This window comes from Neomonachus schauinslandi, chromosome 1 (genome assembly GCF_002201575.2).
Source record: "Neomonachus schauinslandi chromosome 1, ASM220157v2, whole genome shotgun sequence".
In the NCBI taxonomy this organism is placed as follows: domain Eukaryota; kingdom Metazoa; phylum Chordata; class Mammalia; order Carnivora; family Phocidae; genus Neomonachus; species Neomonachus schauinslandi.
Genome location: NC_058403.1, coordinates 202,363,967 through 202,380,179, shown reverse-complemented (window position 1 = coordinate 202,380,179; position 16,213 = coordinate 202,363,967). Strand labels below are relative to the sequence as shown.

General features: G+C 53.3%; 1 protein-coding gene across 1 annotated transcript in view; it reads left to right on the top strand.

The window, feature by feature from the left end:
• The first annotated feature begins 1,248 nt into the window (after nucleotides 1-1,248).
• MYO9B (myosin IXB) overlaps nucleotides 1,249-16,213 on the top strand; it is a 75,828-nt gene continuing 60,863 nt past the window's right edge. Inside the window, exons 1-2 of the mRNA XM_044921969.1 lie at nucleotides 1,249-1,273; nucleotides 8,616-9,511. Of these exons, the coding sequence (XP_044777904.1) occupies nucleotides 8,672-9,511 (840 nt within the window). The 5' untranslated portion in view covers nucleotides 1,249-1,273; nucleotides 8,616-8,671. The remainder of the gene's footprint in view (nucleotides 1,274-8,615; nucleotides 9,512-16,213) is intronic.

The window sequence follows — 16,213 nt, the reverse complement described above, 5'->3', positions numbered from 1 at the left end:
CTGGGCAGCTTTATAGTCTGCCAGCTTGGTCTCCATTTGGCGATGAGGACACGGTTCACCCATGCAGGTCTGGGTAGACAGGTCCCGTCGGTCGGGAGATGGGTTTTGCATCCCCTTCACACGCTGTGAGTGCTTCGGTGAATGTCAGTTGGAGGGTGGAACAGCATTATGGTTCAGAGTAAGGATGAGGACACAGGTTTTCAGGACCCGCTCCCCCCAGCACGGCTGCAGCCTGCAGTCGCCACTTGGCCGAGCTGTCCCCCTGCCACCCCCATCCAGGGACCTGCCGCCCCCAGTTCCTCAGCCCCGGACCTACTTCCTTTCATTCTGGGCACAGTCTGGGGATTCTTGGGGCACAGGTTTCACATCCACTTGTGACCAGGACCTTGAAGCCATAGCGTGACTAACTTCCAGATCTTGGGCTCTGTTAAGACTCAGTGAGGAAGGCGGTGCTTGGAAGCCAGAGAATACAGCCTAGCCCCTCCAAGAGAGAGGTCATTGTTTAAGAATGTTCCCTGAAGCTGTGATAATCAAAACAGCATGGCACCCCACTGGCATCAACAGCCCAGAAGGCGACCCACTCGTGTAAGATAACTTCATATACTGTATTTAAGAAACTGGGGAGACGCCCCGATCAGGGGAGGGGATTCTTTAATGAAAGAGATCACCTGGATCCCCATTTCACCTCCCACGCCATACTGGGTTGACTCATGTCTCCCCCAAATTCATGTCCACCTGGAACCTCAGATTGTGACCTTGATGGGAAATAAGGTCTTTGCGGATATGATAAGTGACAGGTCTCAAGATGAACTCATCCTGAATCCAGTAACTGGTGTCTCTATAAGAAGAGAAGGCACAGGGGCACCTGGGTGGCTCAGTCGGTTAAGCGTCTTCCTTGGGCTCAGGTCATGATCCCAGGGTCCTGGGATTGAGGGTCCTGGCATCGAGTCCCGCATCGGGCTCCCTGTTGAGTAGGGAGTCTGCTTTTCCCTCGCCCTCGACCCCTCCCCCTGCTTGTGTGCCTTCTCACTTTCTCTGTTTCAAATAAATAAATAAATAAATTCTTAAAAAAAAAAAAGAAGACACAGAAACAAAAGACACCATGTGATGATGGATGAAGAGGTCAGAGGGATGCATTTATAAGCCAAGGAGCGCCAAGGGTTGCCAGCAGCCGCCAGCAGCTGGGGGAAGCATGGGACGGATTCTCCCTCAGAGCCTCCAGAAGGAGCCAGCCCTGCCTGCCAACACCTTGATTTTGGACTCATCCAGAAGTGTGAGACAAGAAATTTCTGTTGTTTTAAGTCACCCAGTTTGTAGTACTTTATTACAGCGGCCCTAGGAAACTCCTCCACCACCAAAATAATTTCCAGATGGATAAGAGTGTACATGTAAAGAATAAATCCGGGGAAGGAGAGGGTTGTCAACCAAAAATATTAGTTCCGTGTTAATTAGACCTGGGAGAGGAATGGGCAGCAGACATGAAAGAAATCACCCACAGATCTGACTGCCTGGAAAATCCAGTATTTGTATCCAGAAATACCGTAAGTAAAAGCAAATCGCCCTTGACCCTGACAAACCATTAATACCCTTCCTATACAAAGAGCTGTTCCAAAACAATAAGCAGGAAAAAATGAGCAAAGGACACAAACAACTTTTTTTTTTAATTAATTAATTTATTTATTAGAGAGCGAGCGAGCGAGAGAAACAGCATGAGAGGGGAGAGGGTCAGAGGGAGAAGCAGGCTCCCCGCTGAGCTGGGAGCCCGGTGTGGGACTCGATCCCAGGACTCCGGGATCATGACCTGAGCCGAAGGCAGTCGCTTAACCAACTGAGCCACCCAGGCGCCCCAAGGACATGAACAACTTAACAGAAACAGAAAAATAGTTGCTCACTACATACAATTTTTTTAAAAGGTCCGCCTGACAGTCGAACGAATGTAAATGACAGGATGCTCTTTTGCGCCCACTGATGGCTGTGAGTTGAGAAAAATATTAACACTTGGTGCCAGCGAGGAAGCTGGGAGGCAGGCACTCTCATACCACTCCTGGCAGACCTCTCCCTTGGGTGGGTCTCTTGGGAAGTCACTTTGGCAGAATGGATGGGGGTGGGGGGTGCTTCTCAGTGAGAACGCAGAGGGAATCAGATCAGCCCAATGTTGTAGGGGAAGTGATCCTGTAGCGGGAACTCTGTGCTTCTGCTGTCGGCGACAGTGCACCCTAAGATTTTGCATTGAGAGCAGAGTTGTCCTGGAGCTGGTGGAGGGGCTCGGAGGGCGTTCTGACCTGAGGAGACAAGAACAGTACCCAGGGGAGGCAGCAGGGTGGGGCAGGCCTCCCATCTGGGGTGCAGATGAGGGAAAGGGAGGGCAAGGTGCCTGGGAGTGGGGGGGGTGGCCGGCCCTCCAGGCCTGTGGTGAAGGCCTGGTGGGTATCTAATGGGGACACAGCCCAGTCAAGGAGAACTAGGCTTTCTACAGTGGGTCGGGGCTTTGGACAGCTTCTCCCTGATGGGCTTGGAGAAGCCTGCAAGGTCTGGTCTTTGAACCTGGGCCTGGTTGGGTAGGGAGGGGCTGGAGCGTTTCCAGTGAGTCAGTGTAGAGACCAAGAGGTAGCCATGCTTAATCGGGCCCGATGGCCAGGGGCTCTGAGGGCTGGCCACGGGGTGCCTTTGAGGGGCCCTGTGCCAGGACACGCACATCTAGACCAGTGTTCCCTGGGGTTCCCCTGCAGCAGCCCAGAGAATGGAGGCAGGAGGTTCTACCTAGGGGCCCTCCTGATTGGTGAGAAGAGAGGGCAGCTCTGGGGACACGGTGACAGCAGTCAGGATGTGGGCAGGGAGGATGTGGGAGGGGGAGAAGGGAACAAGCCTTCTGGGGGTTTGGGGCTGGGAGAGGTGGCCTGTGGTGGGCTGGAGGTGGAGCGTGGCCCCTGGGGACATGCAGCAGAGTGGATAGGTGTGTGTGTGGGGGGGGGTAGTCCCTGCACCGGAGCAGATCCAGGTGCATCCCCAGGGCTGCAGAGCAAGTGAGCAGAACCAGGAGGGGCCGGTGGCCGGCAGATGTGACTGGTTGGAGGGTGGTGGCATCTTTGGGGGGGGGCACGGGGGTTTTTTGGGGGGGGGGGGATGTTGGATTGAGGGACAGGTGGGAGTGGGAAGAGCTGGCTCCAAGTCATGTGGAAGGGAGGAGGAAACCAGGCTTTACCCTGGGCGGGAAAAGGGTTTATTAGCGTCTTTGGTTTTAAGGCACGTGAACTGTTTCAAGGGGAGGATCATTCGTCCTTCCGTTCAGGAAGGGGGGGGGAAGGAGAGTGTGGGCTCCCTGGGGAGAAGGGCTCCTACAGGGGACTCCAGACGCTCTCTGTCTTGCCCACCCCTACTCTTTGGCTATCCCCCTCCTCACAGCCCTCGTAGTCAGCAGCCACCCTGAGTAAGTCTTATCTCCTGCCTCCTGGCCAGGGGGGTGGGGCATGCACCAGCCGGTCCTGTGACTGCCCGCATGGCCCCCAGTCTTTGAGCACGGGGTTGTCTCCTGCACCCCACGCCAAGGGGCCCAGAGCTGCAGGCATCCCCTGTGGGGCTCCGAGGGGATCTGATGATTGACTGACCCTGGAGGGCGGGGTGGCACAGAATCTAGCTGGCCATGTTGAGTTTGACCAGGCCCCTGCCAGGGCAAGTGAGGGAGGTCTTTGGAGCAGGAACAAGATCACATTGGTGGGCTCTGATGGCTTCTCACTCAGGTCAGTCAGTGTCTGCTGGGAGGAGAAAGCAGGCACATCTGTGCGACCCTTCCACCACCTGCATTCCTGCACTTGGACGTGAGACAGCCCAGAACCCTGAGTCTGTGAGCCGGATCTCGCCTCCAGAAGTTGTGGTGCACGTACGTCAGCCATGTCCCTACAAGTGCAGGTCACAGAAGGGGCCAGTTCTGCCTGAAGCCCCAGCTCTGTGCATGTGTGTGTGTGCGCGCGCGCACGTGTTCACATTAAAGTGCTGTGCGTGCACGCATGTCCCTGTGTGTGCATGCGTGCACGCGTGTGTTCACGCAAAACTGCATGCACGTGCATCCCTGTTTGTGTCTGTGGTTTGGTGTGTGTGTGCACGAATGTGGGTGTATTCATGTAAAAGGGCGTACACGTCCACGTGTGTCCATGTCTACACGTGTCATGTGCTCATGAGCATGTGCGTGCCCTCGAGTGGCCGTGGTGAAGGTGCATATCTACAGTTCGGGCCCCTGCATTTCTCACCTGGCTTGGAAACAGCATAAACTGTCCAGCTTCCCCAGCTGTGCGGTGCTGCCCGTGAAGGTTCTGTGATCAGTTCTAGTTACGTCAGGGGACAGCCAGGCGGACAGCACCACCTGGCACCTCTGAACACCTGACAACGGGTTCCCAGCTCTCTCTGCTGCGGCATCCAAGGAACTCATTGACGGGGCTCAGGGGTTGGACATTTTGAAAAGACAGCAAGAAGTTTTAAAAGAGGCTCACCTGGGGGACTGGGTTCTTTCATAAGCCACATAATTTTTATTTTTTATTTTTTTAAAGATTTTATTTTTTTATTTGACAGAGAAAGAGATAGTACAAGCAGGGGGAGCGGCAGGGAGAGGGAGAAGCAGACTTGCCGCTGAGCAGGGAGCCCGATGTGGGGCTCCATCCCAGGACCCTGGGATCATGACCTTAGCCAAAGGCAGACGCTTAACCAACTGAACCACCCAGGCGCCCCATCCACCTAATTTTTAAAAAGAGCTTTATTAACTGTAATTGATACACTTAAACTGCACTTCTTTAAAGTGTGCAATTTAGTGAGTCGTGACACATGTGAACACTCATGAACCCACCACCACAACCAATGCAGTAAACACAGTCATCACCCGTCAAGTCTCCCTGGGCTCCTTTGTCATCCCAGCCTGCCCCTCCCTCAAGCAGCCACTGATCTACTTTGTCTCTATACTCTGCATTTTCTAGAATTCTACACACGTGGAACCATACACAACAGTGTATACTGTTTTTAAAACTTTATTGAGGTTGAGGCCGCCTGGCTGGCTCATTCGGAAAAACATACGACTCTTGATCTCGGGGTCGTGAGTTGGAATCCCATGTTGGACATAGAGATTACTTAAAAATAAATAAACTTGAAAAAAAACTTGAGTGAGGTGAAATTCACACAGCACAGAATTCACCATTTTAAAGTGTTGGATTCAGTGGTGTTGAATGTTGGTGTCGTGCAGCCTCCATCTCTGTCAAGCTGCAGAACAATTTCATCCCCTACAAGGAACCCCTGTCTCCATTAGCAGTCACTTCCTACTCCCTCCATCTCCCTCCCCCAGCCCCTGGCAGCCACCGATCTGCTTTCTGTCTGTATGGATTTGCCTGTTCTGGACGTTTCGTTCAAATGGGATCCTACACTGTGTGGCCTTTTATGTCTGGCTGCTTTCGCTCAACGCAACATTTTCGAGGTCCATCCAAACTGTAGTGTGTATCAGGGCTTCGTTCCTCTTTATGGCTGAGTAATACTCCATTGCATATAGGAACCACAGTCTACATTCACTTATCAGCTGATAGACACTTGGGTTGTTTCCACCTTTTGGCTCTTGTGAATTGTGCTGCTGTGAACACGCATGTACAAGGATTTCTTTGAACACCTATTTTCAGTTCTTTTAGGTCTATACCTAGGAGCGGAATTGTTGGGTCTGTACGTTTTGTTTTGTTTTTGTTTGTCCTCTTTCTTTCACTCAGCACACAGATTCTGAGATTGTTCCATGCAGTTCCATGCTGTTGCGAGGATCAGAGGTTGGTCCCTTCTCCTGGCTGAGTAGTGTTCCATCGTGTGGCCGGTTTGTTCATCCATTCGCTGGTCAATACACATTTGAGTTGTTTCTGGTGCGGAGGTCTTAGAAACAATGCCACAAAGAACATTCGTGTACTATCCCTGTAGGGACATGTTCATTTTTCTTGAGTAACTCCTAGGAAGGGAACTGCTGGGTCACATGCTAGTTGTATAACCAACTTCTAAAGAAATTGCCTAAGTTATATCCAAAGTGGATGAGCCATGTAATCTAATACAGCGTGTCTGCCATATCCTGTGGCTGTTTGAAGACATTTAACAACGTTTTATCTGTTGATCTGCTAATCCCGCCTAAATGAATCAATCTCAAGGAAATGCTCAGAGGTGTGCATAAAGATGTGTGTCCAAGAACTCAGAAACCAGCTGCCCACTGGTAGCAGAAAGGATCACATGCCTCACGATTTGTGTGTACAGTGACATGCCAGGAAGGCATTAAAAATCACGTTTCAGTTGTGTATTTTATGACACGGAGAAACATTCACTCGTACCAACATATCACATAAAGAACAATCCGAGTTTCGTTAACATGTATATAACAACTGTTAAACTGGAAGAAAACACACCAAAATTACTTAATTTAGGCGAAAGTTTAAACAAATAAATATTCCCACCTCCCCCGACCTTCCTACCTGTTGCCCCTGCCTGCACCTGTCCACGGGAACTCTTACAACAGCTTCATTATGGGTAGTTTTGTTCAGCCTCCCGCGCCCCCACCCTCCTAACACCGCTGCAGGACTTGGTTTCCCAGAATCCGAAGCATCTCAGCCTCTAGTGGCCCCTCACACTCCTGCTGCCGAGTCATGCTTCTGTTTAGGGTACAGGTCAAACTTTTTTTTTTTCAATGAACTTTTTCTGTAAAGGACTGGAAAATAAGTACGTTTGGCTTTCCAGGCCTTAAGGTTACAATCTGTCACAACTAGTCAGTTCTGCTGTTATAACAAAAGAAACCAGAGATGATACGTAAACAAATGGGCTACATTCCAGTAAAACCTTATTTACAAAAACAAGGGGTGGGCCTTCCCTATCTTCCTCCCTCCTTTCCGCCTTCCTGTTGAACGAACTCCTCTTCTTCCTTCAGAACCCCTCTTAGATGTTGCCACTCTCCTAAAGCCTTCTCTGGCTCTCGTTTGTGTGGTTGACACACTCTCACATTTGTTTGCATACCAGCTGCTCCTGCTGGGCTTTGAACCAAGGTCTGGTTCATCCTTGTATCCTCAGCTGCGCTTAGGTGGCCCACATAGGACCCACACTGCATTTGTGTCTCTGACTCCAAGACGCAAATGAACTGTTGGCAGCATTAGCAGCATTTTCTCTTTTTCCTGCAGTGTCTTAAAAAGCAAATGCACTGGGCGCCTGGGTGGCTCAGTGGGTTAAGCGACACTGCCTTCGGCTCAGGTCATGATCCTGGAGTCCCTGGATCGAGTCCCACATCGGGCTTCCTGCTCAGCAGGGAGTCTGCTTCTCTCTCTGACCCTCCCCCCTCTCATGCTCTCTCTCTCGTTCTCTCTCTCTCAAATAAAAAAAAAAAAAGCAAATGCATTGGGCGCCTGGGTGGCTCAGTTGGTTAAGCGACTGCCTTCGGCTCAGGTCATGATCCTGGAGTCCCGGGATCGAGTCCCATATCGGACTCCCTGCTCAGCGGGGAGTCTGCTTCTCTCTCTGACCCTCCCCCCTCTCGTGCTCTCTCTCGTTCTCATTCTCGCTCTCTCAAATAATAAATAAATAAAATCTTAAAAAAAAAAAAGCAAATGCATTTTTTTAAAATAAACTTTGTATGTCGGAGTCATTTTAGATCCACAGAAAGTTGCAAAGACAGCACAGAGTCCCCTATAGCCGTCCCCTAGCTTCCCCAAATCTTAGATCTTATAAACACCTTACCTTATCAGGGCATGTTTGTACAACTAAGAGATGGACATCGGTACGTTGCTCTTAACCAGCCTCCTGATGTTATGTGGATGTCACCAGTTCTTCCATTCATGTTCTCTCTCCAGTTGAGGACCCCATCCAGGGAACCCCACTGGATTTAATTGTCACGCCTCCCAGTCTCCTCCTGTCGGTCTTTCTGTGCTGCTTAAGACCTTGGCAGTCTTGGGGAAGACTGGCCAGGTGTCCAGTAGGATGCCCTTGATGTGGGTCTGTCTGATGGTCTTGTCATGATTAGAATGAGGTCGTGGGTTCTAGAAGCAAAGGCACCTCTGAGCAGTCCTCTCAAATGAGTTTTTGGGGGCTCTCCCTGACAAAGTCCTCCCCCATGGAGTTTCAGAATCCCTGATCTTCAGGGCAGGTTTAGTCTTGCTCAACCCAACATGCCTCCTCTGCCCCTCGTGTGTTTTGGGGACATAACCAAGGCCCACGGGGGAGCTTGGGGAGCTGCTGGGCGAGGTTTTGTCAGAGAGAGGAGGCCAGGAGGGATGTAAGGATGTGGGTTGGGAAGGCCTTGACCAAGAGATGGTCATGCCCATTGGACTTCAAAGTCTTAAGAGGCTGACCCTGGCCGGGGTGGGGGTGGGCAAGAACAGGGGTTGGGATGGAGCAAACTCCAGGGGACGAGTCTGGTCTTGCGGGGCAGGAGGTCTGATGATGTCACTCTGCAAGAGTCACAAACCTTACGTTGGGGCACATTTAAGGACAGACGGAGGCTCCTCTGCCTCTCTCGCTTTTGGAGAGAGCTCTGTTAGGGGCAGGGGATTTCCTTCTGGCCGAGGGGTGGGTGTCAGTGCCGTCCCCCCCCCACCACCCCCACCACTCTGACCATGCCGCCACCTCCCTTCCAGCTCCAGGACGTGCGCCCCGAGCCCGGGAGGCATGCTGAGGCCAGGCCGCCGGCAGGATGAGTGTGAACGAGGCAGGCAGCTCCGGCCGCGGGGGGCAGGCAGCCTACCACCTGCACATCTACCCGCAGCTGGCCACCAGCGAGAGCCGGGCCTCGTGCTGCGTGACCGCCACCAAGGACAGCACCACTTCCGATGTCATCCAGGATGCCATCGCCAGCCTGCAGCTGGATGGCACCAAGTGCTACGTGCTGGTGGAGGTGAAGGAGACGGGTGGGGAGGAGTGGGTGCTGGATGCCAACGACTCGCCCGTGCACCGCGTGCTGCTGTGGCCCCGGCGGGCCCAAGACGAGCACCCGCAGGAGGACGGCTATTATTTCCTGCTGCAGGAGCGCAATGCGGATGGCACCATCAAGTACGTGCACATGCAGCTGGTGTCCCAGGCCACGGCCACCCGGCGCCTGGTGGAGCGCGGCCTCCTGCCCCGGCAGCAGGCAGACTTTGACGATCTGTGCAACCTCCCCGAGCTGACCGAGGAGAACCTCCTCAAGAACCTCAAGCACCGCTTCGTGCAGCAGAAGATCTACACGTACGCCGGGAGCATCCTGGTGGCTGTCAATCCCTTCAAGTTCCTCCCCATCTACAACCCCAAGTACGTGAAGATGTACGAGAACCAGCAGCTGGGCAAGCTGGAGCCGCACGTGTTTGCGCTGGCCGACGTGGCCTACTACGCCATGCTCCGGAAGCGGGTCAATCAATGCATCGTGATCTCGGGTGAGAGCGGCTCGGGCAAGACGCAGAGCACCAACTTCCTGATCCACTGCCTCACCGCACTGAGCCAGAAGGGCTACGCCAGTGGTGTCGAGAGGACCATCCTGGGCGCCGGCCCCGTGCTGGAGGTGAGCTGGGCCGTCGGCGGGAGGGGCCCTCTGCCTTAACGCATGGGTTTTATTCTCGTTCAGTTCTGGTGAGACCACTGCCCTCGAGAACGTAGTTGGTTATACTCACTTTCAGTTTCCTAAAAATTGTTGGGGGCGCTGCTCAGCAAGCCACGCAGAGCCACACTGGGAAGCACCAGGGCTGGTGGGGAGACAGCTGGATTAGGGGAAACGTGGGCAGAGTCTCTGCTGTGGTTTTCATGGGAAGGAATGGGTGAGCCGGTGGTCTGCAGGCTTAGGATTGGCTCGGTTGAATAATTCCGGGGATCTGGGAAGTAGGGGCTACCCTGGCCCTGGGGTGATCAGGGCAGGAGCTAGTGGCCCAGAGTGCGAGAGCCTGAGAACAGACGTGGTGGGGTATGGGCTCCGGGATGGTTGGTTTGCATACGTAAGGCAGACTCACAGGCAAGTCCTTTGCTCTCAACAGTTAGCTAGCCCTGGGAGGGGCAGTCCTTTCAAGGTCAGCCAGGTCCACCCGATAGGAAAGCATCAGAATGTAGGGGTGGGGGGAAGGCCTGGTGAATACACCATTGATAGCTATGCGGTAGCCGTCTATACTCCAGTTCCCAGAAAGAAAAGGAGGCGTGTCCAAACTGAGCAATTCATGACCAGGCGTTGTCAGCGATGCAGCCCGTGGTATGGAAGGGAGCTGGCAAGGCAGGGTGCAGACCTAGGGCGTAGGGGACAGCGACGCCGAGGGAGGGGGCCTCCTGGCATCACCATAAAGGCAGCGGGGGCGGAAGTGCCCTCCACCCTCCATCCAGGGTCCCCATTGGCCAAACTCCACAGAAGCCATTGATGATGCATCATTGTGGCTGAGCCTTCTGGATGCAGGGGCGGTGGCAGTGACCACACAGCATCCCTCACTCTGGGGTCTTGGGACCAGATGCATCCATGTCTCAGACATTCTGATCGTCATCACCTGGTGAGGGCTGGGACGATGCAGGGGCCCAGGGTCTGTGCCTATAGGCTTGGAGTTCAGGGCTCTGTTCAATTTTTTCTCTAATTAGATATTGTAATAAGTAAGTAATTCTAAATAAGTTTTGTTAAATATAGTAAGTTATTATATTTTTTAGAGCAGTTTAGATTTATAGAGATGTTGAGCAGACAGTACAGAGAGTTCCTATATACGCCCCCACTCCCCCTCCCCATGCTTTCCCCATTATTAACATCTTGCATTAGCGTGGTACATTTGTTACAATAGATGAGCCACTACCAACACATGATTATTAACCGAAGTCCATGATTTACACTGGGGTTTCACTCTTGGTGTTGTATATTCCGTGGGTCTGGACAAAGGCACAGTGTCACGTATGTACCATGACACTGTCCTACGGAGTAATTCCACTGTCCGCAAGTCCTGGGCACCTCCTGTTCATCCCTCCCCGCAGCCCCGGCAGCCACGCATCCTTTTACTGGCTCCATAGTTTTGCCTTTTCCTGAATGCCGTAGAGTTGGATTCATCCTGGCCCTAGCCTTTTAAGACCAGCTCCTTTCACTTAGTAACATACATTTAAGGTTCCTTAGTGGCCCCAGAGCTCATTTCTTCGTCTTTCTGCATAACGCCGCATTCTCTGGGCGTGCGGTAGTCTGTCCACCCACAGGACCCCAGACCGTCCTCTCGTGGGGTAAGGGGTAGGGGACCTACCCACCCCAGAGTATTAGCCTCCGGCCGATCCCCTCCACCCCAAGCTGAAGGCCTGATGTAGCCACCTTGCTGCCATGCAAATTCACTGAAAGCCTATCTAGGCTATGCCTACTGAGTACATTTCAGTTCCTTTTCCTCTCTGATGATCTCTGAGATCATCAAGAAATTAAATGGGGTTGTACAGTCTGGCCCCACGTATAGCCAGCCTGTTTCTTCTATGTATGTATGTATATATTGTGCAAACATTTTAAAAGCTGGAATAATCAGCCACAGAGTGTGTTTTTCTCTTTAATGCTATGTACCTTGCATGTCTTGTCTCCTTTGTTTTGATCATCTGTGCCTTTTACAAATATTCCGTGAGCATGTCTGCCATGTGCCAGGCACCGTTCTAGGCCCCGGGCTACGTGGCAGCCCAAATCTACACAAAGGCCTGCCCTCGCAGAGCAGTCGCCCCAGTGATGAGGAGGCTGGCAACAAAATAGCAGGCCTCGTATGCGAGCTAAGTGCCAATAAGAACATCAGGCATGCCCAAGGAAAAAGGTTTAAGGGAGCAGGAGGTGAGAGGTGACACTGAGCTGGGCCCAGAAGGAGGTCAGGTGAGCCAGCACAAAGGGTCGGAGGCTAGGCTGTGCCTCGAGTGCTGGAAGGAAGGCAGGGGGCCTGCAGGGTACAAGATGGGGCCAGAGCAGAGTAAGCAAGAGGCAGAACAGGAGGCCGTGGGGACAGGGAGGTGATAGGGAGGTGATGGGCAGATCGTTTGGGATCTTGTGAGCTACGGGGTTTGTGTGACATGGGAGCTACACAGGGCATCGGTAGATTGATCTGATGCCATCCCAGCTCCAGAACTCAGCCTCAGTGCAGCTGCCTGGAAGCACCAGTTAGGGGCCATGGCGGGTGCTCTAGGCCAAAGCCTGGCACCACAGTCCCAGATGAAATGGAGCAGGCTGTCAGTGACGTCAGAAGTGCGTGAACAAGAGGGCGGATCCAGCATTTGCCAAATCAGGTGTTCTGCCAAGTGGACCATTTACCCTTCACCAAACCAGGCAGGCACGTGGCTGTGTCCGTGCTCCATGTGGACTCTGAGCCCAGAGGTCTCAACACAACACGGTGAAGAGGCAGGTTTGGCACCGTGGTGCTGTTTCCTTTTCTGGCTGAGGACCAGCCAGGGCAGCGGGCTGAGATCCGATGAATCCCATGACAAATGACCACAAACTGGGTGGCTTCAAACAACAGAAACCTCTTCTCTGACAAAAGTGAGTTCAAGGGGTCAGCAGGGCCATGCCCCCTTTGAAGGCCCTGGGGGAGGATCCTTCCTCACCTCTTCCTGCTTCTAGAGTCTCTAGCGTTCCTTGGCTCTTGGCCCCACCACCCCAATTTCTGCCTCTGGTCATGTGGCCTTTTCTTATAAAGACATCAGTCATTGGATTTAGGGCCCACCCTAATCCAGGATGACCTGATCCTCACTAATTACATCAGCAAAGACCCCATTTCCAAATAAGGCTCCACTCATAGGGGTCCGAACGTGGACGTCCTTGGTGACAAGTCTGCCCACAGCAAGCCCCTGTGGAGCGAGTGACGGTTGGCAGCGAGCTGGCAGCAGTGTCCGTGCCTTCTTCCCCAAGGGCAGCCCCTGCCCCTAGTGGTCCTGGGAGCTCCTCCCCTGAAGCTGCCCCAAGGGATTCTGGCACATTTTTCCAGGGCCATTAGTCACCCTTCTTGCCTAGTGTCTGCACCTCGTGAGTCAGATGCCTCTGACCCCACCCGGCTGCCTCCCTCCAGCCTCCGCAGTGTGAGCGGGCAAGGCCGAATTTCCCCAGCGGTTAGGGTAGGAGCTGCTGGAGGGCGGTGCCCACGTCGGCTTCCAAAACAGACTGGAGCCAAGTCCACGTCATGGCCATAAATGTGCTTCCTGGGGCGACCGTTTGGAAAGGGAGAAGATTGTTTTAGTTTAGAGCTGGACTTCTCAGCCAGAGCACCACTGACGTCTGGGCCTGGGCCATTCCCTGGCGGGGCCGTCCTGTGCAGTGCAGGATGCTGAGCCATACTCCTGGCCTCCACCTACCAGATACCAGCAGCTCCCCCCCCCCCCCCCCCATGTGACAACCGAAAATGTCCCCAGACATCACTCAGTGTCCCCTGGGGCAGATTATTCCCCAGGTGAGAATGACTGTCTTATTTTTTTTTTCTTTTTTTTAAAGATTTTATTTATTTATTTGAGAGAGAGAGAGAATGAGAGATAGCGAGCACGAGAGGGAAGAGGGCAGAGGGGGAAGCAGACCCCCCGCTGAGCAGGGAGCCCGATGTGGGACTCGATCCCGGGACTCCAGGATCATGACCTGAGCCGAAGGCAGTCGCTTAACCAACTGAGCCACCCAGGCGCCCGAGAATGACTGTCTTAGAGTCACAGCTCTAGATTCCACGAGACCAAGTCTTCGTTCCAGCGCTGACCGTTTAGAAATTGTTCACAAGTTCCAGCCATTCTGAGCTAAGCCAAGAGTCACTTTCTAATAACAGGAATAATTTGTTATTGTGCCTTTGGGTCCAGTTTCCATCTCTCTGCGTCCTTACAACATCTCTGCCCATTTTAAAGATGAGGAATGAGGGTCCCGGAGAGGCATGCTGCTGTGCAGGTGTCCTGGGGCTGCCTTCACAAAGTACCACAAACAAGGGTGGGGGTGGGTGGGGTGCTTAAAACAAACAAGAATTGATTCTGTCACAGCCCTGGAGGTCAGAAGTCTGAAATCAAGTTGTGGGCGTGGTGGGATCCTTCTGGAGGCTCTGAGGGAGAATCTGTCCCAGGCCCCTCTCCAGGCTTCTGATGGCCACCAACAGCCCTTCAGTGTTCATTGCTCAGCTTGTGGTATCATCTCTCCGATCTCTGTCTCTACCTGCACATGGCCTTCTTCCCTTTGTGTCTCTGTGTCTCTAACTTCCTTCCTCATATAAGGACACTTGTTATTGGATTCAGGGCCCACCATAAATCCAGGACGGTCTCACCTCAGTATCCTTATTCTAGTTATATCTGCAGAAACCCTATTTCCAAATAAGGTCCCCTTCATGATGGGTTCCAGGGATCAGGATGTGAGCATATCTTTTGAAGGGACACAAGTCAACCCACTGCTGTCTGGGTTCCCCAGGCCACACCACAGGCAGCCATGGCTGGACCATGGTGGGAACCTGGCTTGGGTTTGAGCCTGAGTTCATGGTACCTCTCTATGGTCTTCATGAAAGATTTCCTCTCTCACCTTGGCCAGGGCCGACAAAGGCCCAAGATCAACACCTCTTGTAGCATTTGGGACTTTTTCTCAGCTCCCTGAAAGGAGAAGTTGAGTTGTTTTGAGGTTTGGGTGTCACCAGGCTGCCCCCCCCATCCTGTGGGTTGCAGCTTCGCTGTGCAATTCTGACCAGAAAACAGGAAGGGGGCACTGTGGAAGCCAGTTCCAATCAGCTGATCTGCCTGCCCCTGCAGTTAACTGTTACTGTTACTTATTGTCACCATTTCACACGATGTCACTCGGCCCTGCTCGGCCACCCTGCAGCCCGGCCTCCACGCTGCCTCCAGAAACATGACGTTTGTGCGGGACTGTTGTTTTAGCTCAGAAACACCGAGGGCGCAGAAGGCAGGCTCACTAGGGCAGTGAGAGAGGCCTGGGGTCCTCCCTCCCGTGCGCTGGGGTCCACTGCCCATCCCGGGGGGCCTCAGAGAACCTGGTGACTCTAGACGCAGCCACCGAGGCCTCCACCACAGGACTGGCCACAGAGCATGCCCAGACATGCTCCCCTCCCCGGGCCCACAGACCTCAGCATTAGGGCTGATGGTGTGGGCCTCAAAGTTGGGGTTCTCTTTCCTGAACTGTGACAGTTGCCACCAACATTTGCTGATGCGCACAGGGTTTTAATTTCGAAAGCAGAAATGAAACGAGGATGCTTGCTGGCCAGGCCCTTTTCCCAAACAGCTAAAGGCTGCTGCTGTGTCCTGGGGTTCTGGGCCTTCGTGTAGCCACTGTGGCCTGGCCCGTGCAGAGGCCAGGAGGCTGAGAGCTTGTGACACCCTGAGCCACCTGCCATACCCACAGGAGGAAGCCAGTGACCTGGGACAGCAAAATGTGGGACCCAGGGGTTCCTGGAGCTCGCAGCTGCCCCTGCCTCGCCTCCAGGGTTCCCGAAGGAACCAGTCCTGGGACTGGCATCTATGCCAGCCTCAGTCCTGAGCACCAGTCCCCTTTAGGACCCATAACCCCAATCTCATATGACCCCAGGCGGCTCCCACCCCCCCTCCACCCACCGGGCTGCTGGGTATGTTCCCACGACCATCTGTTAGCACCGGCTCAGTCCACACAGAGAGCTCACCCAGAACTGCATGCCATTATCCACTTTGCCCTTTATTCTCAGGGATACCTGCCCAAGTCATAGCCTTCATTCTCACAGCTGTGTGGACTGGCCAGCCTCTGCCCAGTGTTAGGGGCACACAGGTGAAGCCACTCAGCCAGGGTGACAGAGGTTCCAGAAACAAGGTTCCAGAAACGGGTATGTATCCCTCTGCAGTTAGGGTTTCTATTGAAGAGCTTTACTGAGACATAATTCACCCCTTTGAAGTGTACAATTCAGTAGTGTTTAGTACACCCACATGTTGTGCAACTCTCACCTCTGTCTGGTTCCAGAACATTCCCATCCCCCCAAAAAGAAACACCATGAGCAGTCACTCCCCATGGCTCTCCCCTGGCCCCTGGCAACCACCAGTCTGCTTACAGTCTCTGTGGATTTGCCTGTTCTGGACACTTCTTATCAATGGGATCCTACACTGTGTGGCCTTTTGTGTCTGGCTTCTCTCACTCAGCACGATGTTCTCGAGGTTCACCCACGTCGTAGCATGAATCAGGGCTTCATTCCTTTCTATGGCTGACTAATATTCCGTCCTGTGGATAAGACCACACTTTGTTCCTCTCTCACCAGTTGTCCCAGGACTTCATTCCTTTGCACGGCTGAGTCTACAGTTGGGTTTTCTCCTGAGCCCT